Source organism: Actinia tenebrosa, unplaced genomic scaffold (assembly GCF_029948245.1).
Source record: "Actinia tenebrosa isolate PJP-AT-01 unplaced genomic scaffold, QUT_ActTen_1.0 PGA_scaffold8__29_contigs__length_14323225, whole genome shotgun sequence".
Taxonomy (NCBI): domain Eukaryota; kingdom Metazoa; phylum Cnidaria; class Anthozoa; order Actiniaria; family Actiniidae; genus Actinia; species Actinia tenebrosa.
Window position 1 is genome coordinate 7615717 of NW_028292585.1, and position 25936 is coordinate 7641652.

The 25936-nt window shown below is 36.6% G+C and overlaps 5 protein-coding genes and 1 long non-coding RNA gene across 12 annotated transcripts; 3 read left to right on the forward strand and 3 right to left on the reverse strand.

Annotated features, from left to right (window-relative positions):
• The first annotated feature begins 74 nt into the window (after positions 1-74).
• Positions 75-5945, forward strand: LOC116287007 (MFS-type transporter SLC18B1). Its single transcript, XM_031693611.2, has 16 exons — positions 75-452; positions 835-930; positions 1025-1098; positions 1465-1612; positions 1978-2046; positions 2416-2503; positions 2842-2913; positions 3020-3090; positions 3372-3476; positions 3571-3671; positions 4055-4150; positions 4243-4317; positions 4785-4851; positions 5343-5369; positions 5625-5659; positions 5811-5945. The coding sequence occupies exons 1-16, from the start codon at positions 249-251 to the stop codon at positions 5863-5865; spliced, it is 1383 nt and encodes a 460-aa protein (XP_031549471.1). The 5' UTR covers positions 75-248; the 3' UTR covers positions 5866-5945.
• Positions 5783-8022, reverse strand: LOC116287010 (SRA stem-loop-interacting RNA-binding protein, mitochondrial-like). Its single transcript, XM_031693619.2, has 4 exons — positions 7905-8022; positions 7709-7767; positions 7527-7634; positions 5783-6736 (listed from the first exon to the last, which is right to left on the reverse strand). Exons 1-4 carry the CDS (start codon positions 7966-7968, stop codon positions 6680-6682), a joined length of 288 nt encoding a protein of 95 aa, XP_031549479.1. The 5' UTR covers positions 7969-8022; the 3' UTR covers positions 5783-6679.
• Positions 8023-8090: 68 nt separating this feature from the next.
• On the forward strand, positions 8091-12574 carry LOC116287005 (uncharacterized). The gene is made up of 7 exons (XM_031693610.2): positions 8091-8708; positions 8873-9545; positions 10257-10371; positions 10792-10903; positions 11124-11207; positions 11453-11523; positions 11688-12574. The coding sequence occupies exons 1-7, from the start codon at positions 8407-8409 to the stop codon at positions 11855-11857; spliced, it is 1527 nt and encodes a 508-aa protein (XP_031549470.1). The 5' UTR covers positions 8091-8406; the 3' UTR covers positions 11858-12574.
• LOC116287011 (uncharacterized) lies at positions 11617-14656 on the reverse strand. Its single transcript, XR_004196012.2, has 3 exons — positions 14400-14656; positions 13890-13948; positions 11617-11878 (listed from the first exon to the last, which is right to left on the reverse strand). It is a non-coding gene; the product is annotated as an uncharacterized LOC116287011 (long non-coding RNA).
• LOC116287008 (protein c-Fos) lies at positions 12907-20894 on the forward strand. 7 transcript variants are annotated; one of them, XM_031693614.2, is made up of 5 exons: positions 12907-13379; positions 13456-13527; positions 16882-17118; positions 19365-19472; positions 19876-20894. In XM_031693614.2, exons 3-5 carry the CDS (start codon positions 17011-17013, stop codon positions 19996-19998), a joined length of 339 nt encoding a protein of 112 aa, XP_031549474.1. In that variant the 5' UTR covers positions 12907-13379; positions 13456-13527; positions 16882-17010; the 3' UTR covers positions 19999-20894. The 7 variants fall into 7 exon arrangements, with proteins under 7 accessions (XP_031549474.1, XP_031549473.1, XP_031549476.1 ...); XM_031693613.1 differs by lacking the exons at positions 12907-13379; positions 13456-13527 and adding an exon at positions 15086-15244; XM_031693616.2 differs by lacking the exons at positions 12907-13379; positions 13456-13527 and adding an exon at positions 15087-15219.
• Positions 20895-21363: 469 nt separating this feature from the next.
• Positions 21364-22821, reverse strand: LOC116287014 (delta-actitoxin-Aeq2a-like). The gene is made up of 3 exons (XM_031693622.1): positions 22771-22821; positions 22215-22317; positions 21364-21572 (listed from the first exon to the last, which is right to left on the reverse strand). Exons 2-3 carry the CDS (start codon positions 22306-22308, stop codon positions 21376-21378), a joined length of 291 nt encoding a protein of 96 aa, XP_031549482.1. The 5' UTR covers positions 22309-22317; positions 22771-22821; the 3' UTR covers positions 21364-21375.
• Between the last annotated feature and the right edge of the window lie 3115 nt (positions 22822-25936).

Here is a 25936-nt window from a genome sequence, read left to right on the forward strand (position 1 = left end):
ATTTTCCCGCCAAAGTTGTAAAGCAACCGGGTTTGAGTAGAATTCACTCGTATAGTACCAGTATGCCGGTGAAGACAGTCTAATATTTATTCCACTGACTCAAATCAAATACCGTTTAAACATTTTGATCATGAACTCTTCTGAGTAGAGAAATTCACACAGAATGATTTTGAACTACAATCCGTTGTTTCTTCTTTTGTGACACAAGTAACGCAACCATTCGAGACTGGATCTGAGGACGTTCTAATATGATGAGCATCACAGAAAAAAAGTCAGCATCGCTTGAAAGGGATTTTCGTGCCATGCCTAAAAAAGATTGCGACGAAGAAGACTATAACAAGGACAAGTTCGAATGGACTTTAGCAAAATATATTTTACTATTCGAGTTATCTATCGTTTTCTTTTTCAACTTCGCTTCATTTAGTATTTTAGCCACATTCTTTCCAAACGAGGTAAGTTTTTTTTTTTTCTTTTTAATAAATTTCTTCTTGAAAACTCTATCGCTAAGAATAAGCTTTTTCCGCCAATCATATTCTTCCCAAAACTTTCAATTTAGAAATATGCTGCTTGTTTCTTAGCTTCGTTCTATCGTATAATTTGAAGAGCCCTGGGCCGGGTTGTGCGAAAGGTGGATAGCGATATCCGACGGATAAATCCTTATCCACTGGATAAAGTCATGCTGTTATCCAATACTGAATTTATCCAGTGGAAAAATTAACGAAGTGTCAAGTTCTTTACTTTTTCTTGGAGTGCATATGACGACATAGCCGCCATTTTTGTTGACTTGAACAAAAACTGAATTTGGCTTTTGTTTTTTTGTTTTATTATTCCCAGGCAACCAGTATAGGTGCCACTAGGAGTGAGATTGGGTTCATATTCGGCGCTTACCCCCTGGTAGCTTTTCCCGCTTCATTGATTTACGGAATTCTGGTAAGTCAATACAAGTAACTTTATTCTTCGATTGTTGATTGTCCTAGTAAGTAGTATAGCCGGTAATAACTCAGTTTCATGTTTTGATTGACAGATTCCAAGGTTCGGTGCTGAAAAGCTTCTTTTAGTAGGAATATTCACCAATGGTATAACTGTGTTTCTATTTGCGTAAGTGTTTTATGAATGTTGCTTATGAATGATGCTATTTATGCTGCCTATAGTGCTAGTTAATTTGGTGACAATAAGTTCGATGGGGGTGGGGGTGGGGGATATGAAGGTCACTGCTCCATCCAAGTCAATATCAACATTTTCATGACCACTGCATCATGATATGTTTTATTAAACCAACATTATTTGTCCACACGATCTGATAAAGAAATATCTCATGATGACGTCATTACAAATGAAGAGGTCATTTTCTATGGTGACGTCATATTCAAGGATGACGTCATGATTTCACCATGGTTTCCATTACTCATGGGAAGAAGCTACTCTTAAGCCAGACTATATGTATTTTTGTTTTTCACTCTACAGATTTGTAAACTTGACATCTTCTAGTCGTTTGTTCGTGGGTTTTTGTCTAACTTTGAGGGTGCTAGCAGCACTCGGAGGCGCCGCCTGTGAAACTACTATACGGGCAATCATTCTGACTGATTTTGGAAGTAACATTGGCTTTACTATGGTAAGATAACGATTTGCAAATAAACCTCAATCTAGAATTGGATCCTTTGGTCTTAGTCCCCTCCCCTTGGGCCCCTCCACACATACACACGCCTTAAAAGAAAAGAAAAGAAAGACTGGTAAACACATTATAGAGGCTTTGCACCATCACGTGATGGCAGCCATGACAGGAGGCACGAACAACTGAATCTGGTGTAATCTGGTTTACGTGAGAAAGAAGTTAGTTTCCCAGGGGAAATTAAAAATACCCCATTGTCGTGCCTCCTGTCATGGCTGCCATCATGTGATGGTGCAAAGCCTCTATTAATATCTAAAATGTGTAGTTGAGATATGAAATTATTTTTGTTGTTGTTTTAATCCTTTAAGGGAATACTTTCTACTGCCACCGAACTTGCCTTTACTGTTGGGCCAGTGTTAGGAGGAGCTCTTTATACTGTAAGTTTATGATTGTTATCAACATCATCATCATCACTATCATCTCCATCATCACATCATCGTTATCATACCCTCATCCTCAGCACGTCATCAGTAGCAGCAGCAAAAGCATCATCATTTGTATCACCTTAATATCATCTTTATCATCACCATCATTATCATACTCATTATCATCATCATCATCATCATTATTATCATATACCATCAACATCACAGTCATAATTATCGTCACCCTCATCATCGCCATCATCCTCACATCATCATCATCATCGCCTATTGACGTCATCTTACCATCATGTATGTATCACCATGGACACATGATTTATTGATGTTCATTATGTAATATTATAGCTATTGCTTGTTTTTTAGGTTGGTGGTTTTAAGCTGCCATTTCTCGCCGTTGGAAGCTTGTTCATGCTGCTGCTGTTTCTCGTGTGCATTGGTCTCCCTAAAAAAGGTAAATCCACGAGGGGTCTACAAAGGGTCTACGAGGGGTCTACAAGGGGTCTACGAGGGGTCTATGAGGGGTCCACGAAGGTCATACGAGGGGTCTACGAAGAGTCTGCGAAAGGTCTACGGTCTACGAGGGGTCTATATAGGGTCTACAAAGGTTCACGAGGGGTCTGCGAAGGGTCAACGAAGGGTCTACGGTCTACGAGGGGTCTACGAGGGATCTACGAGGGGTCTACGAGGGATCTACGAGGGGTCTACGAAGGGAGAGGAGTAGGGAAAGATATCTTATATAAACTAAACTAAGTACCAAATGTATGAGAAATGTATTTCCTCCTTTAACAGAATGGAATACAAAACAGACTCCAATACGAACATTAACAAAGGCACTCTCTATTCCTGGTGTAGCGATGATGGGTAGGTAGAATCCATGCAGAGTGTCATGGTTAACTGTACGTTCAGTGGTTACCCGCCTTATTATTACATAGCTTTCTGAAACACTTCTTGTTTTATTCGTCAACAGCCTTAGTACAAACCATTCTTATCACTGATCTAAGCGTACTAGATCCCACTTTAGCTCCGTATATATACTCAGTAAGTCAACAAAATTGTCTACTACGACTATGACTTTCATATCCCGCAAATGATAATTCAAATCCATTGGGAAAATTGTTGTGGACGGACGGACGGACGGACGGACGGACGGACGGACGGACGGATGGATGGATGGATACATCTGTTTAAATGGATAAACGCATGTATGAATGGGTGGGTTGGTGAGTCGATGGATTGATAGACGGTTAGAAAGTTGCATGACTTTATATATCGATAGTCCAATGAATCAAATGAGTTACTGGTTGATGTTTCTCCTCCAGATACACCCTCACCTCAGTGCAGGCGTAGTAGGCCTAATCTTCTTGTTAAATGGTGCAGTCGTGGCCTTATTGTCCCCTTTGGCTGGTTGGATCTGTGACAAAACGGTACGTATGCCTTTGTACGGGGAAATCGTTAAATAAAGACATAATGAAGTTATCAAGATGAATAATAATTCAAATCACGTGCTTTGATTCCCAGGGCGCCAACGAGATCGTTCTCACCAGTGGCCTTGTCGTTGGTGGAATCTCGCTACTTCTGATAGGACCAGCACCCTTCTTGACTTCATTTCTCCCAACAAAGTAAGTGGTTATCGTATGAGTAGGAAACGACCGCTCCTGAAACACAACCACATCTACGCAGTACGGCATTCAATTCCTATTTGCCATTTTTTTATAGTCAACATTATAAGCTGAAACTTTGTTATTGCAAATCTGGGTCTTATATATAGACAGGAATGAACAGTCCCACATCTGAGGAAATTTCTCAAATATCTTGGGGTCGTCTTTTATTAACGTTAGTATGAAGGCATCATGGTTCCCCCAGGGGGGGGGGGGGGGGATTAAACAAAGATGCTGAATTCAGCATCCTTGTATTATTTTGTCCCTTGGGTGATCCATAATGTCTTGCCATTCAAGATGGCCTCCGTATTGTCAACGTAATGCATTGACTTTCTCATTTCCAGAAAGCTATGGTTGATATGTCTAGCTGTGGCAATCAATGGTGGATCAGCAGCACTTACTATACCCCCCTCAGTCACCGTTATGTCCATGTATGCCAGGTACGTCGTCGTATATGTTAGCTATAAGATAGTAATAGTCATCCATTATGAATTTAGTGTACTAACTGCACTCAAACTTTGCATTTTTTAAGAGGTGCTGGTATGCCAGAAGACCTAGCAACAAATGGTGTTATATCCGGTATTGTAACAGCTTCAGCTAACTTAGGGTAAGAGTAGCTTTATTGTTTATACTCGTGTGTGGTCTATACTTTTCTGGATACCAGATGACCTGAAGCATGTCAGTAATGATGTCATTTCCGGTATATTCCGGCACAGCTGCTGACACCATAAGCAAGCATCTCTTGATCAAGTCATTTAGGCCACGATCACGCTAAAGCGTTTTTGAAACAAAAACGCATCGAAAGCTTAGCGTCCACGGTATCCTTTTCATAGCGTTTCGCCCGTCCACACTAAAACAATAAAAAAAACGCAGATACAATTAGAAATGATGCTGAATATCGTAATCTGCGCATGCGACAAACAGACGTTTGTTTGCGTTTTCACTACAAGAAAATTAAATGCTATCGCATTCAGTTAACTGCAAAGCAAGCCATTTAAGTGTATCAGCCCTTGGATGTGTTTCAGTCATGCATGTTGAATGTGGCCAGTCATAATGTTTCATCCATTATTTTAGATCCTTCGCTGGTCCTGCATTTGGTGGTATAGTCATCGAATGGATTGGATTCAGCTGGTGTATGGGGGTAAGTTAACGACCTCAAACATCAAGGGCGGATCCAGGGGGGGGGGGGCAAAGGGGGGCTGAAGCCCCCCCTTCAGCAAAAAAAAAAAAACGATCCTTTTTTATAGTTTTTCGTTGTGTTGACGGAAGAAACTCAATTAGCCCCCCCCCCCCCCCCCTAAAATTTTGGCTGGATCCGCCCTTGAACATATCGGGTACACTAAATCTGGGGTGGGAAGGGATCATGGTATCCCATAGGTATGTATCAGAAGCTTCCTCCTCATTTTATCTTGTATTTATATACATACTCATGGATTTACAGTGCGAATCGAAAAACCGTCGGCACCTAGAAATATTTCAAGAATGTTCAAAAGCCAATCAGAAGCGTTATTGTTGTCTTTGTTGTGGTTAAAAAGTCAAATCTAATTAGCCAAAGAATAATAGAACATTCCTAGGATATTTCTAGGTGCCCACGGTTTTTCGATTCGCACTATAACATATTTTTCCCTTCAGATATTTGGGCTTGTTTCGTTATTCCAGGTTAGTAAGAAAAAACTTTTAATATTATTTTTTAGGAGAACAGAGGGACTTTGAAAAGTAGTATGCAGGGCTTTCCCTTGGTTTGAGTGTTTTTCTCCAGGGCCAGATTCTCTAGTTTAATTTCTCCCACTACAAATAAAATGATACAAACTAAACACCTGCAATTCCATCCGTTGAGTTGATTAGCCCATTTGCAGTGACTCCATTACTGCTCTTACAGACATGATTAATATAATGTGTCAACTATTTTTGCAGGCTGTAACAACTGGAGTGTTCACATATTTCTACAGGTGAGATAAATCATATATACTTATGATGAACATATTTACTCATTGCTTTTGCTATTTCCTGGAGCCCAAAGGCCAAAATCAAGAACAAGAAAGCAGTCAATAACAATGAATACTAGTAAAAAATTTTATAACACTTATTTTTATATTTCAGAGCTTCAAAACCAAATGGTGGTGAAAATTACAGTGAAGTTGACTTTGATGAATAGAATGGTGGTTATCACAAGAGTATTTTATTCTTACACTTAATTAAAGATATAAAGCCAGTAACCTTCCCTTGATTCCAAAGGCTCCCTCACTCCATTGCTTCTCATGGCCAAATAACCTATGAGTGGTAAGCACTGGAGCAAAAACACCTTTAGAACACAGGTTGGAAACGGGCTTCAGTACTTTATATGCTATACCCTCATTAAAAAGGTTCATTAAACAATGTTTTATTGTATAAAGATTAATAAGTGAATAAAATTTGAAAGCAGCACAAGTTGGTATTATGGGAATGTTTCATGTCAACACATAAATTTATCAAAACCTTCTGTCACTAGAGGTAATGCATTATGGGATACATGGGGTATTTATATTTTATGGTTTGTCATGTGACATTGTAAATCTACACATGTACATTCCAATAACATTATCAGAAGGGTGATATCAATAAACCACAGAGAAAAAAAATTCAAGTCTTCAACTAATGGTTTAGTTGACAAAAAATGACAATAAGATTTGGGGTTGACTATTAGGGCCCTTTCCATCAAGTCAAAAAGATTGATCCGAGAAGCCAGTTCTCAAATGGTACACATCAATTCTTAGAGCTGGACCAATGTGGCCCAAACCAGTTTTGAGAACTGACTTGTACCTTTTGAGAACTGGATGCTTGGAAAGATCAGTTTAACTCAAAAGGAAAGTGCCCTTAGACTAGTATAGTAGCACTTAGGCTTTGAAACTGAGGTTTAAGGCAATGATAACTGTATTTTACAGAGCAATTTGAATGCGAGCTCATTAAAGGTTTAGTTATCTGCTCCTAAATTATCTATCCTGTCTTCTTCTTGATTCATAATTAGCGGTCATTACTTCTACTGCGACCTATGAAACACAATTAAACTAGGTGTTAGGGAACATTACGATGATGAATATGATGATGATGGTATTGATGAATATGGATGTATATGATGATGTATATGATGATGAAGATGGTGATAATGATGTTGGGGATGATAATCATGATGATGGTTATGGTAGTTATAATAATAATAATAATAATAATAATAATAATGATAATAATAATAATAAAGATTGCAATGGTGAAAATAATAGCATAGTTATATTGTTGTTGGTTGTAATAAGAATGATGGTAGTGGTCATGATAATATGATAGTGATGCAGGGATTTACTGAACAGAAAGTCCTGTGTCCTATATGCAAACAAATTAAAATATGTACAATGACCTTCCGCACAACAGACTGACGCTTTTACCAACTGAGCTAACCAGGTGGCAGTGGTGATGGTGATGATTACAGTGATAATAATGATAATGATGGTGGTCATGATGATGATGGTGATGATAGTAGTGATGATGACGGCAGTGATCATGATTATAATGGTGATGATTATAGTGATGATGGTGGTGGTGATCATGATGATGGTGATGATGATAGTGATGATGGTGGTGGTGGTCATGATGATGATGGCAATGATCATAGTGATGATGATGGTTGTACTCATGATGATAATGTTAACACTAATTAATGATAGCAATCATCATAGTGATAGGCAACATACATGTAGTCTAACAACATTCCAATCTTCACTGGAAGGAAACTAAATATTGGTAAACATATATTGAGCCTGTAAAACAAACACCTAGACGCGCTACCTTTTGGCCATCAATAACGTGTTTGTCATCAGCAACTGCCTTTTCACAACTCTCCTCATCGGCAAAAAAGACAAATCCATATTTTTTTGATCTTCCTGATTTCATGTCCTATGGATGAGGTAAAACCAGTTTGTCAGCTAGATTCACGTTGCAAATAAATAAAACAGCCATCTTTTACTCACGAAAATAATTTTGCTTGTCAAGATTTTGCCGTACTGACTAAAATGAGTCGTAAGATCATCTATGAAGTAAAAACAAGAACACGGTTAGCTTAACTTGAATTTCTATATACGTGTCTAGTAATGGACTTCCACGGTACTACAACCACTCGCCATTGTTCCTAGTACAGTAAGCTATAAAAATAACTAGTTTTATTACCTCTAGATGCCGTCCATGGCAGTCGAGCTACAAATAATCTGTTCGCAATCTGTCGAGCCGCCATCTTGTTTCTTAACACGTGAAGTGAAAACACAGGGATCCCAAAAGAACACAGGCAACCCAATCAACAATACCAAATTATAACTTCCTGTGTTTACCGAGCTCACCAGTTTTTCTAATGCCTCTATTGATTTCAGTAAAAACTAAGCAAGTTTTCTTCGTACGTTAAAAAATTTAAAAGCCCAAATTGTTGAAATTAATTCTGAGTTAAAAAATTTTTATTGGTGGAGTTGGTGGGCTTCGCTGGCTGGCAACAGCGCAGGCTCTGGAGACGTTCTCAGTCAAATTCCAATCCAGTCGTGACTGGTCGAGGTGGAACGAAAAAAATCCTAATTTCTTTATATTTCCCCCCTTATATAATGCCCCAGGAAGTATTCAATAACAAAAATAGAGATAATTCTCATTGTTAAAGTATTTGAATCTGCTTTTCTTCAAGTTCAAGATGATGTATTTTTGTCTTTTTACACTCGGTTTTTTCTTCATCAAAATGTGCTCAACTTCTGCAACGTTTCAAAATACGAACGTTACTGAAATATTTGTGAATGGGAAAAATGGCTCCGATATCCCCAGCTGTGGCCAGAAACGACTTCCATGTAAAACTGTGAGTTATGCAATTGGGAGGATTTTGGAAGAGAACAGCACCAGTGGAGTTGTCAATCTTTTCCCTGGAATATATGAAGCTGAGTCTTTCAAGGTGGACTGCGGGACAAATCATCTTCAAAAACTTGTAATACAAGGAATTGGGTGAGTTATGCGTCGAGAAAACTGAAGAGTATAGTATTAATTTTTGTTTATGTGCAAATTTTTGTGTGTTTAATTTTCTTCCTATTTTTTCACTTTTTCTTCATCTTGCAATTTGCATATTTTGTTGTCTTTTATTTATTTGTTTATTCCATTTTTTTTGATAGCACAAGTGAAAAAGTACAAGTAACACTGTCTACTGATATTATTAAATGTGATATTATCTTTAATAATATCCAATGGACAAGCACATCTCCAAGTCCAGTACTCCTAAATCTTCTTATTGCAAATGTTTCTATTGTGAATTCAATAGTTACAGACCTTCCATTCAGTATTATTGGCCTTGGCTCAAGCATTAAACTGTGGAATGCTACAATCTCAAATTGTGTTGGGTATCAACCACTTCTACCATTGATGTCGGCATCAGGTCTTACAGGATTCAATAGCAACATAATATTGAATACAGCCACATTTTCTTTTAACAATGCACAACTGATCTCAGCAAAAGAAATCACTGCTATCCACATGGAAAAGTTGAATTTTTTTTCTAACAATGTCACTGTGGAACAAATACTGATTTTGATTGACAGATGTCAATCAGTCCTAAGGGATTCACATTTTATGAACAACTCGGGAAGTATTATAAAAATGACACAGTCAACCATGGCCAATATCACTGGGTCAGTTTTTGGTAACAATGATGTCATGTCTGGGTCACTTCTAGTAGTGAGCAAACAGGTTGTTTTGCACATTGACAGTTGTTCATTTTCCTCTATCTATGGAACTTCCAGTGGTCCTGTTTTAAGGACTGAACGAGAGGCATCTTTAATAAATATACAGGTACGTATACTCTCTTGGTAAATAAGTATGGTACTGTATAGACATGTAGAGTACGATAAATGATTTATAAATTTCTAGATTTAATCAAATCAGATGAGGTGGGATGGCAGGAATGGGATGGGATAGGGTGGGATAGGATGGGATATAAGAGGGGGCTGGATGAGATAAGACCGGATGAGATCAGATTAGCTGATATGATATGGTTTAGGGTAGAATAGGAATAGATAAAATGGGATAAAATTTGAAAGATGATATGAGATGGTTGGATTGGAATGAAATGAAAAGAGATTTGTTAAAAGCTTGAGATTGGATCATATTGATTTATGTCAGTTTCTCATTACGTGTACTTTACACCTTCGGGTTCCGAACCATCAAGCTTGGAAATTCCCAAGTTGGCGACCAACTTTGGAACTTGGAAAAATTGGTTATGAACTTCTGAGCTTCCTGCCAAAGTTCAGAACTTGGTTGGCTCATTCTGCAGCAAACAAACTTGATTTTCAAGTAGCTTCTGGATTTCCTTTGAGATATTCTTTTTCAGGAACTTCAAATTCCATATACTAAACCAAGCTCTAAGTTCTGAAGTTCACAACCAGCTAAGTTCCAAAGTTGGTCAATAACTTGTTCATTTCTAAGTTTCATAGTTCAGAGCCCGAAGGCGTAAAGTAATGTGAAACCAACTGTAACATACAGGTATACTTGCTTTTTCTGCAGAGTTCTTACTTTAGTTGCAATAGAGTAAACAGTAGTATTCACCTGCCACCAATACACAGCCACTCTTTAACCACTGTCAACTGCACCAACTGCACTATTAATCCACACTGTCCAGGTTAGTGTTGTTGGAAATTATGCATGACATATAGCAGTAGTACATTTATGCCTTTTTTTCCTTGCAGCTGGAGAGTTTTGAGTAGAGTTTGTTAGGTCTCCTCCTTGATTTGAGGTCTAGTTTTTCAGTTTTTCTTCCTCTGCAAAACCTATCAAAATAATTTCAATTTGATTTCAAATTTAAATTTAAATTAAATTTCAACTTCAATAACTACACACCAGGTTAATAGCACAGTAGAACACTGGCACACACCTTACAAAGCATGACATGCACAGTACAATGCATGATATACACCTTGCAATCAATGACGTGGAACTCTGACATTTTATTATTTAGATACCAGTAGTCTGTAATGTTGACAAGAAGAATAACAAGCTTTTATATTCTATTGATATTTTACATATATTGTTGTTTGAACAGTTTACTGCACAGCTGGGTCATTTGTACTGGAAGGTGTGATGTGTTCTCCTTGTCCAAAAGGGGCGTACAGCACAGAAAGAGTGCAAAATATCACAACCATCACTTGTAAAAGGTAAGAAGGAGTATTATTTTAGGTTCTATAATGTTCCCATTATAGATAAAATTATGCATTAGCATTATCTTACCATTACTTTACATTGATTTCCATAAAAACCTGCCCCCCCCCCCCCCCCCCCTCCCCTTCACCCCTAGAAAAAAATAGAAATATCTTCCCATTGTTTTGGAGTTAGATGGACTTTTAATAATTATCATTTATTTGATTATTAATTTAGGTGCAGTCCAGGGTATTATAGCTCTTCTCTTGGTAGCAAAACATGCTATCCTTGTGCAAAAGGAACCTTTTCTTCCAAATCAGGGTAGGAGGTCTATTGAGTTTTTGAATATTAAATAAATTTAATAAAAAAGTGCATCAGGGTCCAGGATAGGAGTTTTCAGATCCAGCTATACTGCTTGTTTTTGCCGGCAATTCCACCATTGTCTTGGCAGTCGTCCTGAATCCCACCTTTGAAAGAAGGGCGATCCCAAATCCTGCCAAGCCCATTGTGGACCCTCAAACATTAGAGTACTAATTAATACTTATTTATTCATAATCATTTTAAAGGTCTACCCAGTGCTCCCCTTGTAAAAATGATTTCATGACATCAGGTGAAGGAGAATCATCCTGCTCTAGAAGTAAGTCCCAACTTTTCATCAAATGATGTTTTGGCCAACTTTACTATTGAGGTTCCATTGGGAAGCTATAGAAATCGTCATGATATCAAACACTTATTTTTTCCACAAATCTCTTTTTATTTTATTTTTTATTCATTTATTTGTTTGTTTTTTTTATTTACTAGTGACCATTGGGTGTATCGTACTGACAGTATTTGTGATCCTCCTAATTCTGATCCCTCTCCTCCTTCTGGCTGGGAAACATCTTAGCACCACCACAAAGAGAATTGGTCTAGGAACTAAGCCAAAAGACTTCAAAATTCTTCATGAAGATGTAACAGGTTCAGTTCAATAGTTACAATAATCTGGTGTGTACCTAGTGTAGATAGGATAGCTGATTCAGTGTGGCAGGGAAGTCAAGTGGTAAGGAAACAAATCAGGTATGACAGTAGAAATAATATTATGGTCGTGTATCACCATCATCATCATCATCATCTGTGTCTAAAAGACGTCATTAGCCATCATCAATGACATCATCGTGTTCTGCATCACCATCACTATCACCATCATTACCAATGCAAAAAATAAGTTATGACAGTAGAAATAACATTATGACTATGTATCACTATCATCACCAGCGGCATCATTAACCATTATCAACATTGTGTTCTGCATCAACACTATCACCATCATTACCAATGCAAAAAATAAGTTATGACAGTAGAAATAACATTATGACTATGTATCACCATCATCACCAGCGGCATCAAAGAGATGTCGTTAACCATTATCAACATTGTGTTCTGCATCAACACTATCACCATCATTACCAATGCAAAAAATAAGTTATGTCAGTAGAAATAACATTATGAATATGTATCACCATCATCACCAGCGGCATCAAAGAGATGTCGTTAACCATTATCAACATTGTGTTCTGCATCACCATCATTACCAATGCCATTAACATTACATCTCAGGTAAGAAATTGTTTGCAAAAACGTTTTCTGAAGGGACGTAAAAATAATTTAGGGATGACAGCAGTCAATAAAACAATATGTATTTAATTAAATTATATTTGTGGTATATTTTAGTGTTATATTTTAGAGAAAAATAACGATACTGAGTAAAGTGTGAATATACATAATTTATTATTTCAAAGTATTTTTTGTCTTTTAGATCAAAAAAGGATTCATATTTATAATAATTTTACCAATTTCTTTAAAAATAAGTAAAGAGATGTGTTTTTGATTTTAGTAAATATTTTGGTGTTAAAAATTCAAATTGCAAATTTACTCTCCTTTCCCCCCTCTGTTCCCCCTCTCCCCTCCCCCATGACTTCCAAGACGTTTAAGGTCACTTCCGGTGTAATTTCCTAGACATGTACATATCGGCTAAAGATGACGATGTTTTTTCAGCGGGATTTTAAACGTTTTATAACGAAGGATATCACTTAGTGTTAGCGAATAATTAATCCGCTATTAGCCTGACATGTTTTTATTACGATAGAAACGGGTCAAAGAGTGTCATCAATGCTTTCCGAAATCCATCAACCTGTATATATACTATGTTTGGTTCGGTGTCAGACTGGTGCATAGTGTCTGTGTCTGCTTCTAATGTATCTGGTTTTCTTGCTGTTTTGAGGAAGTTAAAGCGTAACAGTAAAATACGTTGTTAAAAACACCGACGAAGTAAGGATCTACTGTAGAAATTGCCAGTATAAAAATAGCCTAGCGGTTAGTACTGTACTTCATGGCCTGCAATTTAAGGCTTAAGGAGATCTATAAAATCTGCGAAGGCTCTATTTTAGGTTTCCATGAAGTACTTGGGTACCCCAAGGCCACGGAGGAAATGTTACTGAGAAATTTATTTGGCAGGTAATTAAGGCTGTCTTTTTTCCTGTGCTTTCTCTTGTTATCTGACTTTTTTTAACATATTTTTATTACTTCACAGGCGTTTTCTTTGTTGTTCGTGCAGCAGTCGTTATTCCAGCCTAAACGGGAATCTCATTCAACCAAACAGAAGGTGACTCAGCATGATAGGGGCAGACCATTTGGATTTCAATTAGGGGGAGCACGAAATCCATTAAAAAAATAATCAAACAAGGTCTTTTTAAAACTCCAATAAAATATCATGCATGATCGACTTTAGCCAGTGTAGCTAAAAAAATAAAATCTGAGTGATCGAGCACACTGAAAATTCGTAACCCTCTCTAATCAAAAATGAAATGGCCCATCCCTAATGTATGGAATTCCCTTAGTAAAACAACATCTAGCAACACATCTCACTGAAAGGACACCTTTGTCTGTAAGAAGAACAGACTTGAAGAGAAAACGAGGGGATTAGAGGAAGTCGTTTTGGTTGATTTAATTCTACTCTACCCATACCGGATAGCGATTGCAACGAGGATGAAGCACTCCGTTGTTTTGTTTAAGTCAACGTTTTCCTTAAAAGAAAATACAAATTATAATTCTATAATAAGTAACTTCTTATTTAAACATTTTATAATAAAATTGAACGATAAAAACATTAAAAATGTGACGACGTTTAGACGTTGCACAACGTCGTTATCAAGTCAAAAATGAACTAGAAAAGCAGAAAATATAGAATAGAATATTATATTATATATATTTATATTATATATAATATAAATAGTAGAATATTGTTATTATTTTCATATATATTCTACTTTTCTAGTTCATTTTTGACTTGATAACGACGTTGTGCAACGTCGAAACGTCGTCACATTTTTAATGTTTTTATTGTTCAATTTTATTATAAAATATAATTCTGTACGCATAAAAACTACAACAACCAAAAAAAACTGATATATTATCAAAATGAAATATATTGAAATAATTCAAAAACAAAGTCCCATCAGGGGGAACATTACTTACCTATAACATCAGTAGGACTATCCGGTCTTTGAAATATCGATTCTAGGAAAGCATTCTTGGATAAAGAGAAGTTTAGGGGGAAACCCCAGTATTCGGATATGACTATTGTTTTTCGATATCGTCTTGTGTTTACCCGGGTGAGACGGGTAAAGATTCGACTGGGAAGACGGCACGCGCGATTTGTAAGTCATTTCCTCGGGGTCAAAGCAAACAGAGTTTAAAATCTTGTAATATAAAGTAAATTAAAATGTAAATTGTTAGAAATATTCCCCAATTCTTATCTCAACACTGAAATTGGTTTTTGTGATTGACTTGTACATATAAATAGACATTATGAAGTGGAGCTTTCTCATTGCATTGGTTCTATTTTAAAGAACTACAAAACAATTGATAAAATTGTATAAATTGTTTTCCTAGGGTTTTCAAGGGGTTTTCAGCTCCACAAATGAACGATTGGTATCGCTGTTTTTAAAATTGCCTTTCTGAAGGAAATTGTAGCCAGGGTCGATAGTATCCAATGGCCATATGTAATACGTTGCATGCGATTTCAAGACTGTACATTCTTCGAGCTACCAGGAAAACCACGTGACGTGGTTAATTTAGAAATCACGTCATACCCTCTAATTTCCCCAATTTTTGTTTTCCAAGAACTGCCTTATTTTTCCTTTAAATGTACAACAATGACTTGCTTTGTTTGCTATAAATTGGACAAATTGGAGAAAGCCAGATAAAAAGAGCATCAAAATAAACAGTGTTCTTAAATTGTGCACGGTTTAGCTACAAAAAGCTTCTACATCACTACTATAGCGCATTGCAACAGGTACCTGCACTTTATATATTCAAAGGTAATCAACATAGTACGAGATGTTATACAATGCATGTTAAACTTTGTTTGCATCGGATACACACGCCTATAGCTCAAAAGCGCGGACGTGCGGTGTACTGTACTTTCCTCCTCAAAAAACTTGGAACTTGGAAAACTCCGATTTCATAAAATAGTCTTCAGTTTAATCTTAGTCGCAAATATCGCTGAAATACCTTTAGAGATTTATCAAAAGTATCATCGATAAAAAATATTACTATAACGTGGTTATGGAAATTTTGCACCGTTTGCAATATATTTTAAATTCGAGTTTCAAAATCCTACTGAGCCAAACTTAAGCCAGTAATGCAACTTTGCCTGAGAGAAAAAGAAAAGTTTTTACGACCAAGATTTTCTGAAGATGGGCGTTTGATGCTTAAACTCTTCTTCTACACAGAGGTTTATAGCCCCAAGGTATGAGTCAGTCTTTTGTTGAATGCAAGTACCTAAACACTGAAAAAAATATTTGCCAAATACGATTAATGAAAGGCAAATTTCTCAAACATAAAAACTGAGTACTTTATTTTTTAAGATGATGATAACTAAGTAGCATGGCATAGGCCTGTAAATGATTTACAAAAGGATACTTCGGTAGTTCCGGTTTCAGCGGTTGCATTCGGCATATTGGCATCTTTGGCAAGGCAAGCATACTTACTGATTGCAATAACATTTTTGGTGCTAAGCACTAGAAGGCAAACTATTTTGATATGACTGATTAGCTCGAATTGAAGACAAAAAGAGGGAATAGCGTACGAAGGGGAAAATGAGTCAAAAACCTTTATTTGGAAGATTTTCATTCACTTTCTCAGTTGAGATGCTTTGAAACCGAAAATGACTCTTAGTGGAAAATTCTGGGGATAATATAGGGTAGATTTATTATCCATATGGTGAAAACTAACGACATAAGGGAATAACTTATTTAACCAGGCGATATAAAAAAGGACGAAAATTTGAAATTTGGACAGAGGAGGAGACGGGTAAGATTGCAGAGAGGAAGTTCCATATTTAGAGTATTGCTTTAGTATATTCTTCTTTTTCCCCCAATCATTTGAAATTGAAATAGAAGCAGCGTGAATTTTTCTCTTTGAAGAAAGAGTTTTGCAGCTTGCGGTACGTTTTCATGGCACACTAGAATCATGATAATTTCAAGGATATATTTTTTTAGATCAAATTTTAGAAGATTTTCGTTCACGGTCGGCCGGTAAATTTGTGTTCATTGGCGTTGGTTCCACCCACGGAAAAACCGAGCGAAATGCGAAGGAAGTAAACGCATACGTAAAGAAGGGAGCGGCTTGCCGTCTCATCGAACATTTTTAGTGAAAATATTGCAATCATAGTCACCAACTAATTGTCTTACACAGGGACATAGAAAATGTCAAAATAGCTTCACGTTTTCGACTTAACTTTGAAAAAAAATTAGCATTTCGACTTAACTTTGAAAAAAAATTAGCAGAATAAATGCTTGGCTTTCAAATAGAGTATTACGTCAAATTCACACAGCGTCAAACAAAACCAATATATTGTTAGAAATATAGGTATTTTAAAAAGTATAGATGTAGAAGGCTCACTGAATTCACAGAAATAGCGGGTTGTTAAAATGTGTTTGCTTTTGTTACACAGGAAAAACAGACTTTGCTGGATCGGATATAAAGCCAATAAAAGGAATCTAGAAAAAAGGAACTAGAGTGAGAAACATCAGAAGAGAGCAGATTAAAGAGCTAAAATCTGTACAAGTTTGAAATATTGATAATGTCCGCAGTAAAAGAAAATCTTCGTTCGACGATTCAAACTAGAAGAGTAACTAAAGGACTTCAAGAAATAAACTTAGAAAGAGGAGAAAAACAACTTGTAGAAAAGGTAAGAATACAAGTACTTTGTTTTTGTTTACAGTTTTTTCTTCTTCTTCTTCTTTTCTTTTCAAGAGCTAGGGATCATTGTTAGTGCACGAGAACTACAGTTTCTCCCCGCTAAAACCTCGAAACGTAATTGAATGATACCAACAATAAATTACATCGACTCGTGAAACAAAAGATGTTTAACCACAAAGATATTACAGCATAATTTAATATATATATGTGTGTGTGTCTGTGTGTGTCTGTGTGTGTATACAAACTCTTTTTAAGATGTGTTCTTATAATATGCTCTTCCTCTATTCTATCTTTTTCTCCGAGTTTAGTTCTCATGTCACGGCTTTGAGCGCCTTGCAAACTCAAAAACCCAAGCCAGTCTTAAACGAAAAAGGCTTGTAAATATCAGTTTTACTGGTTTACTCGTATTTTTACTGACATACCGAACCAAGTTCTAGACAGAGCCAGCTTAACTTATTTCACTGCAAAAACTTCGAAAACCTTGGAAGTTACGTTTACGTTTTGTGTATGAAAACGTCTTTGTTTACAAAATGTTTAGTTTCTTTTGGAGCTAGCGGGCTTTTCGAGATGTGAATTCCAGGAACTATGCCCTTGACATTCAAGCTCGCTTTGGATTTTTCTGAGAAATTGTCATATAACAATGGCTTTATGTAACAGCAATAATCATTGAAGTTGTCGTAGTATCTATGACCGTTATCAGTTTCCTAGAATCCACATTGATATGCCACGTGATTGTCGTTAGGGTATTTCCATATCAACCAATCCCGAACAAGAACTACTCAGAAGCCAAGTTCATGGAAAATGCAAATTAAAAGCCAATGATTTTGTTGAGAAGTTGAATTCTCCACGTTTTCACAGAAATTAAATTCATTATCATCTGCTAATTAAGTCACGTGACATGTTTACCTCTTCTCTGTATTGACCAATCCCAATCAAGGACTCCTCATCTCGGTAAAATTTCTAAAAACCCAAATAAGCGCCAAAGAAACTAGGGATTTCGATCGTTGTTGACATCTTGAATCGTTTCTTAGAAATCAAACTGTAGACAGACATGTTATGGTCACGTGGGTATTTCTACTGTGAAGTAACCAATCACAATCGAGAATAAACGTACAGAAGTTTTTCTTGGAAAAAAGTATTGAAAATGTAATATGTGCAACGTCAAATTTCATTTTAAATTGAAAACAAAATGTGCTATTCTAGAAATACCTTATCAATCATAAGTAAATTAAACTAGACGAAATCAACTGCAACTTTCTTGGATAAATACTGAATTTTCAAAGCATAAATGTTAATACCTTCGGACAGTGAAAAGTGGTACTGAGTCTCTTTGCTTTGTATTTTTTTATCTTATTCTTTCATCCAGTTTTTGGACTCCAGACTAAGTCTTTTTTCAATTTTAAACGTTATCTTTGTTAAAGTCGCAAATATTATTTATTTATTTATTTATTTATTTAAAACCTCGATCGTCAAAAGAAGCTTAGGCGTTTACAAGACCACCTTTTCCAAGGGATAAATGAATCCAAAACTGAACGTCGAAAGGGTTTATTTAAAATCTCTTAGCTAAATGCCGAATACTCCCATTTCAGGTTCGCCTTTGCTCAGTCTTAGCCTCGATTGTATACAAATGTGTTCTTTTCTTTTATTAGAAGGCCCGTTATATAATAAGGAAAGTATGTACTACGAAACAATACGAGTTGATTAAAATTTTACGGGTTTTGGTTGAATAGCTGAATATTATAAATCACAACCGAGACTAAGGCTGACAAAGAAAACTCGAAACTGGAATATTATGCTTACTCAGCAAAACAAGAATTTTCAAAAAAATTTACATTTATAAGTCACGTGTCTAATAACATTGTTGGAATAATTTAATAAAATTTCGAGAAGTACAGGAAGTATATTGAGAACAAGAAAATTCATGTTTTGAACATTGTAGCTTTTGATTTCGTTATTCATTATAACTACTATTTCGTTACTATAGAAGTAACTACTGATGCGGGAGGTTGACACTGGCATCGCCATCGCTGGTTTTTGTATTTGAAAGGCCAATGTCGCACAACGCCCCCATATCGAGCAAAAACCGGAAAAAATCGGCATATTCTCGAAAACTAATGGTACGATTATTTAGTTTTACTGTTCTAGCCTCTGCCGAGAAATGAAAAAGAAAATTTCATTTCTGTTTTCCGTTTAGTATTTAATTTTTATTGTACTCTTTTTGATATGTTTTCAAAGCTCTCCGAGTACGACGAAGAACGACGAAGAATTCGGAGAGAAAGAAACAAAGAGGCTGCGAACAGATGTAGAAAAAAAAGGCGGGAAAAAATTGAGGTCCTTGAGAAGGTAAAATTTAATACACAGGAAGCCCAATATGGATTTTCATTTTAAAACATTGGGGATTATTGTGTATTTTTTGTTTAGAATGTATAGGACACCTAGAGTGCATCTTGATGGTATAGTGTAGTGTGAATTTATGTATGAAAAATTCCTGTATTTGTTGGTGTCTTTTTTGGGCTTCGCTGGATCTCCTAACAGAACAGGAAATACGTCACAAGACTATAAATCGGTTACCTCCCTTAAATATATTCGTGGCAAATAAGTTCTAATATTTTTTAAATTTATATCAATAAAACAAAAGTACAGACTTAGCTGAAACCTTAATGTAGGTTATGCGTTCTCAGTTGGAAAATTAGATATATTTAAAAAAATTGACATTGATTTCATTTTCATTTTCATTTTTTATTAGATTGCTTCTGAACTTCAACAATCAAACAAGAGCCTTGAAAACGATATTGCAGAAATGAGAAAGGAAGTTAAGGAGCTCGAAGGTTTTTTGGAAAATCACCAATGCAACATAGCGGCAACTTGATTCATAAAACGCATTGGCCATTTCAAAACCACGCGTCCCCACTATGACCATACATCCTATAAAATATTCGACATTTGTGAAAGCTTGTAAGTCTCTGATTCTTTCCATTGAGTCGTGTTTAAATTTGCCAGACTTACTAATATGCTAGAGTTCTCAAATGACAAAATATTTCTGCTAATTACATTAGAAATGAAAACTCGCCCCAGTCCCTTGCTCGTTTTGTATCTGGCCAATCCAACATTTACTACTTGTATGAGCTATATTTATACTGTGATGTCAATATGTAAAGTTTAGAGTATGTATATTACCTATTTCTATACGATTTTAATCTATTTAAGATTTATTGGCGCCGAAAGAGTATTTAGTTTGATGCTAAAAACTTCTTTATGGCCCAATAATAGAGCTGTGAGGCACTCCTGTTCATGTACATTTCTATTTATTTTGTTCTTTATACTAAACTGTTGATATTTGAAACTGTTGAGTTTTGCTGATATTGTCCTACTATAATGCTTGAGCTAAGAAGGGCAGGAACTGAATTTATGTAGTTAAAGGTAAGGGTCCCAAAAAGAACACTGAGGCACTCCAAAAGATACGCGGGAAAATTTTTTGCCTTCTAACTATTACCGTCTTTATTAATGTAACTGTCTTCAGTGAACTTAAACTGTACGCTTAGTGACTAGAATAATACACTATTATTTGAAACTTGTACAAAAATACAAAAATTTCCTTCCAAAAGTTGTAAAGAGAAGTAATATTGAAAATGATGGTTACCGAGCTATAATAAAATGTAAACCAACTTGTTAAATTATTCATAGATGTCACCAAAAATTGTAAGGGTTATTTCTTTATTATGAATAAAATCTGAATATCCTAATAGCTGGCTATATTTTTAAAAAGACTATTTGTTTGTCTCATTTGTATATACGGATAGTAGTATTCGTGATAGGGTACGCCTAGACAAAACTGTTTCGAGTTGGCATTGCAGTGCATTGTGGGGCTGTTTAATGAGACCTATGTTCAAGATGGCGTCTATTTCGTTTTCCTAAAACAGCCACGAAAAATGCCAATTCCACCAATATAATTTTTTCACCCAACCTCGGAATGGCTTATAGCGAACAATGTTTCATGCATTTGACAAGAAAAATCATTCAGTACAGTACTACGAATAAATCGAGTGTTGAAAGTTTATTTTGCTATTCGATATTCCTATATTACAATCTATCGAAGACTTGAAAGTCTAATGACATATTGGATGCACAAATTCATTTATTATTCCCTTAGTTCATATATATATATTATGATATATGACATTGGATGTACAATAATATTTCAATCATGATCATATTATAATATATGATTGGATGTACAAATTCATTACTACTGCTTGCAGCAATCGCTGAAGAAACCACGTGACTTCCCGCAAAATTTCCAGCCTGTCGGGCACCCGTTGTTTGAATAGCCAGGTGCTTTCATCCAGACTGTGCCGGACAACGTATTGCCTCTTGTGTTTGGGCCGTCACTTGTACACAGGCATGAGACACCCCTCTTTGCCATGCTCTCATCTCCTGACAAGTCTGAAAATGCAAATTATGAAAGACTATGATTTCTTTGAATTCGTACTATCATTCGTAGCAACAGTCTATGCATGATATTTAGGATACCCTACAAAGATAAATTTAAACCGTTAAATCCCCCCCCCCCCCCCCCTCAAAGTCGATCTGCGACTCGGTTTAGCTATGCCCTGACTTAGCCGATCAGCCCAGACGCTGTTTAAGGGTTTCGTCGCGATCTGCGAGTAGCCGTGCCCTGACTATGGTCAGCCCAGAGGTTGTTTCATAGTTCGACCTGTGAGTTAGCCTTGCCCTGACTTAGATCAGCCTAGAGGTTGTTTCAGAGTTCGACCTGTGAATTGGCCGTGCCCTGACTTTGATCAGCCCAGAGGTTGTTTCAGAGTTCAACGTGTGAATTGGCCGTGCCCTGACTTTGATCAGCCCATCGGTTGTTTCAGGGTTCGATCTGTGTGTTAGCCGTGCCCTGATTTTGATCAGCCCATTGGTTGTTTCAGGGTTCGATCTGAAAGCTTGCCGCGTCTCCGCACGCTTTCACTTTGATTAGCCCAGTGGCCATTTCAAGGTATCGATACTGAATTTGAATGTTTTTTTAAATACATTAACATGCCACAAATTAGTTATGTTCTATCTTTAAAGTATGATTACCGTCGTATTCTTGGTTGTAATCGTCAAAATAACGATCTGCAGTAGCCACAGTGAAGAGTACTGCTGCGAACACCAATATTATCAGTCGATTCATTTTGAAGTCCTGAAATTTGAAAATTAGTTTTAATCGTAAGGTTACTATAGACATACCCTGCGAGCAGAGTCTCCTTTTAACTCCTCTATTGGCGAGAGGAGTGAAAAGGAGACTCTGCTCGCAGGGTACTATAGACAGAGATATTTGGTTGGGTTCGTGTGCGGTTTGGACGTCAGTTTTCAATATAAATGTTTTATGGATAAACAGTGAAGATGAAAAGTTGAGAGTATTAAGAGTTTTTAAAGCAAGAGAATGTCATTTACGGAGAAGAAATTCATCAACAAAATTTGAATATTCCGCCGGAGCATCGTACTAATTTTAAAGACTGAAATGTATGGCTGTTACACTTTTCAACCACTTTATGAAGCTAGAACAAAATAATCGCCAACTGCAAAGGTTTTCTTTGTAATGGAGGGTTAGCATGAAACTTAACATTCGAACCATTTTCAAGTGCTTACTTACCTTGGGATATATACTTGTACTTGTAAAGAGAAGTCTTTGCTTGTTCGACCAATGTCTTACAACACTGCTTTGCCGTTAATCCTCCGTCTCCTTTTATGGTGTTTTGCTAGTATTTGTCACCGCGCCTTGCACTTAATGTTGCATAATGGCACAATAGATCCTTCTTAAAGTTGACTATGAGGCTCCGTGCTAAATGCTCAGTCATTCGTGACAAGAGAAAAGAATAACTTGAATTTAGCACTGAGCCTCCAACTGAAACCTTTTCACTTGACAAGCGAAGCGTATCTCGGAAGTGGGCTATTCTATTTGTTTAACAAAAGACAATATGTAATTATCTGTCTTTGAATTTGTGAGAGCATAAGGGAATCGATGTTGCGATGTACAGAATACCATGTGACGTCAAAGCAGCTCAATTTCGAGGGGAAAAAACTCCTGAGAATTGAAAACCAATTGTTATGCATTCATATCAAACGTGCTGCAAGTGGTCTATAGCTTATTAATGACCTACATGGATTGTTTAGAAGGTGTACGAAAATTCCATCAAACATTTCTTGGATACACGCTGGCCGCAATGCAATCTTGTAAGGGGCTATTCCATTTAATATGCGCACCCCCCCCTATCGAGGATTGAGTTTTTTTATTCCTACGTAAACACCCTGAAGATTTTTATTTCCTGATTACCCCTGAAGAATTTTACAAAAGTAAAAGAAACCTAAAGAATTTCTTTACCTTGCTCTGTACACCACTGAAGAATTATCCAAAGAAATTTGATTACCCCTGAAGATTTTTACCTCGCTCTGTACACCCCTGAAGAATTATCCAAAGAAATTCGACTACCCCTGAAGATTTTTACCTCGCTCTGTACACCCCTGAAGAATTATCCAAAGAAATTTGATTACCCCTGAAGATTTTTACCTCGCTCTGTACACCCCTGAAGAATTATCCAAAGAAATTCGACTACCCCTGAAGATTTTTACCTTGCTCTGTACACCCCTGAAGAATTATCCAAAGAAATTCGACTACCCCTGAAGATTTTTACCTCGCTCTGTACACCCCTGAAGAATTATCCAAAGAAATTTGATGAAGATTTTTATTCTGAAGATTTTTATTGTAATTTAATCTGATTAGTTTGCTGTATGGGATATACAGCTATGTTATAATGTGATGCAGATGGAGTAGACCCAGATTGAATAGGAACCTATATATGAATAATTAATGATATTATAAGTAATATTGTGGTATGGTGGTTCTAGTTCCTCATCACCTCTAATAATGTTCTCAAGAATAATGTTCTCAAGAAGGGTCAAGATATACAAGACTTGGAAAATTGTTTTAAAAAACATTTTATAGAGCTACAAAAGTAGTTACGGTGATCAAATGTATTAAACATTGAAACCTTTTATGTAACAGTTGAAATTTTCAATTTAAAAAAATTTCTATTATGAATTGAACATTTTACCAACTCAAAAACAAACTGTGATAGTAGAATGCATAGGGCAATTGAGTTTACAAACTGTAGAAACTACTAAATACATGTTCAAGTCTAGAAACCATACAAAGAACTACTATGATTATTCATAAGTAGAAGAAGAATTGAACCCAAGACCAACAAAAAATATCAAAATAGCCTTCGTTATGGTAAAAACTACTAAATATACAGCTAGAAAGCACAAAAAACTGCTAAATAAGTCATAACTAGAACAAAAGAGTGTTATATAAACTCGCTTAAATGAATTAAATGAAAGGGGTATATATACACCTATTTAAATAAAGTTAGTCACCTGAAAAGCTACAAAGCTGAGACCAACAAGGATTATGGATAGATACATTTTACATGTTTCAACCGCTTGATAACAGTTGACGGACTTGAGATCTTTTATCAGTTACACATGTTTACAGTCTCACCTCCTCTGAACATCCTCAACTGCTGCAGTTTGTGTCAAAAGCTTTACTTGTTGGATATAAAACATTTCCCCATGATTCTCAGCGATCACAGCTTTTTAGATTTTTGGTGACTAACTTCAACGAAATAAGTATATATAGTGGTAGGTTACGGAAAACAGAACAGCCAATCCATGGCCCCTACTCGTATATTATGTACACCTTACCAGTCACATTGTAAGTTACAAACTGGTTTAAACGTAAAATGTAAAAGGGTAGGGATATGCAAGGGCGGATCCAGTCAAAATTTTAGAGGGGGGGGGGGGGTTAATTGAGTTTCTTCCTTCAGTTTTGTTTTGTTTTTTCCTGTTGAAGGGGAACTTCACACCCCCTTTGCCCCCCCCCCCCCCCCCCTTGATCCACCCTTGATAGGGGACGGCTGACAGTACGGCCACTCCACGACCCCTACTCTTACTAGCTACACCTTAATCAGGCTTCTTTCAGTTTTCCTGAAGCAAGAAGTGATGTCACATCAATAGTGTATATAGCGTCAGGCTCACAAACGTACACCACATCAACAGTGTCACTGGCAATTGATGAGCTCTGCACCTCTGCTACATACCAGCCTGGTCGCCACCCGGAATCACCTATTTCCTCTTTTGTCCAACGTATTTTTAGTCGTCTGCCTATTTCAAAGAAGTTCTCATACTCATCAGAGGCATTGATCGTTTCCATTTGAACAGGCCTGCAAGTGCTTTTGTCAGGCTGATATTGCCTACCCCGATCTAGATAATTATAGAGTGACTTGAAGAGGTTATGGAGGTCACTAATGTGAAGTACGCCATCAGGAACTTTGATAAATGATTTTTCTTGTACTTTTTTACGGTGTGCCCTTACACGTCTTATGTCATCAACTTTTAAAATGTGTTCTTTCACCATTTCAGAAATTATTTTTTGTGCATTTGTGATGGTTGTTTTTATTTCTTCTACTTCTTTGTGTGCAACAAGATAAGAGGGACCATGACGTAACAGAAAGAGACGCAGCACCAATTCACTTTTGTTACCAGATGCGGATATTGCATAGCTCCTCAAGATATACTTGATGGTTGGAATAGGTATTTTTTTAAGTTCTACAGCGGACGACGGTAAGGAAGTAAGTCCTGCAAAATATGGCTGAAAATGGCTTGGTTTCTTGTAGTCATGTACATTTTCAAGAGCCAATCTCTCGACCAGGGAATGTTTCAATCCCTTGTCAGGTAGCCCTTTGCTCTTGCACATCTGCTGT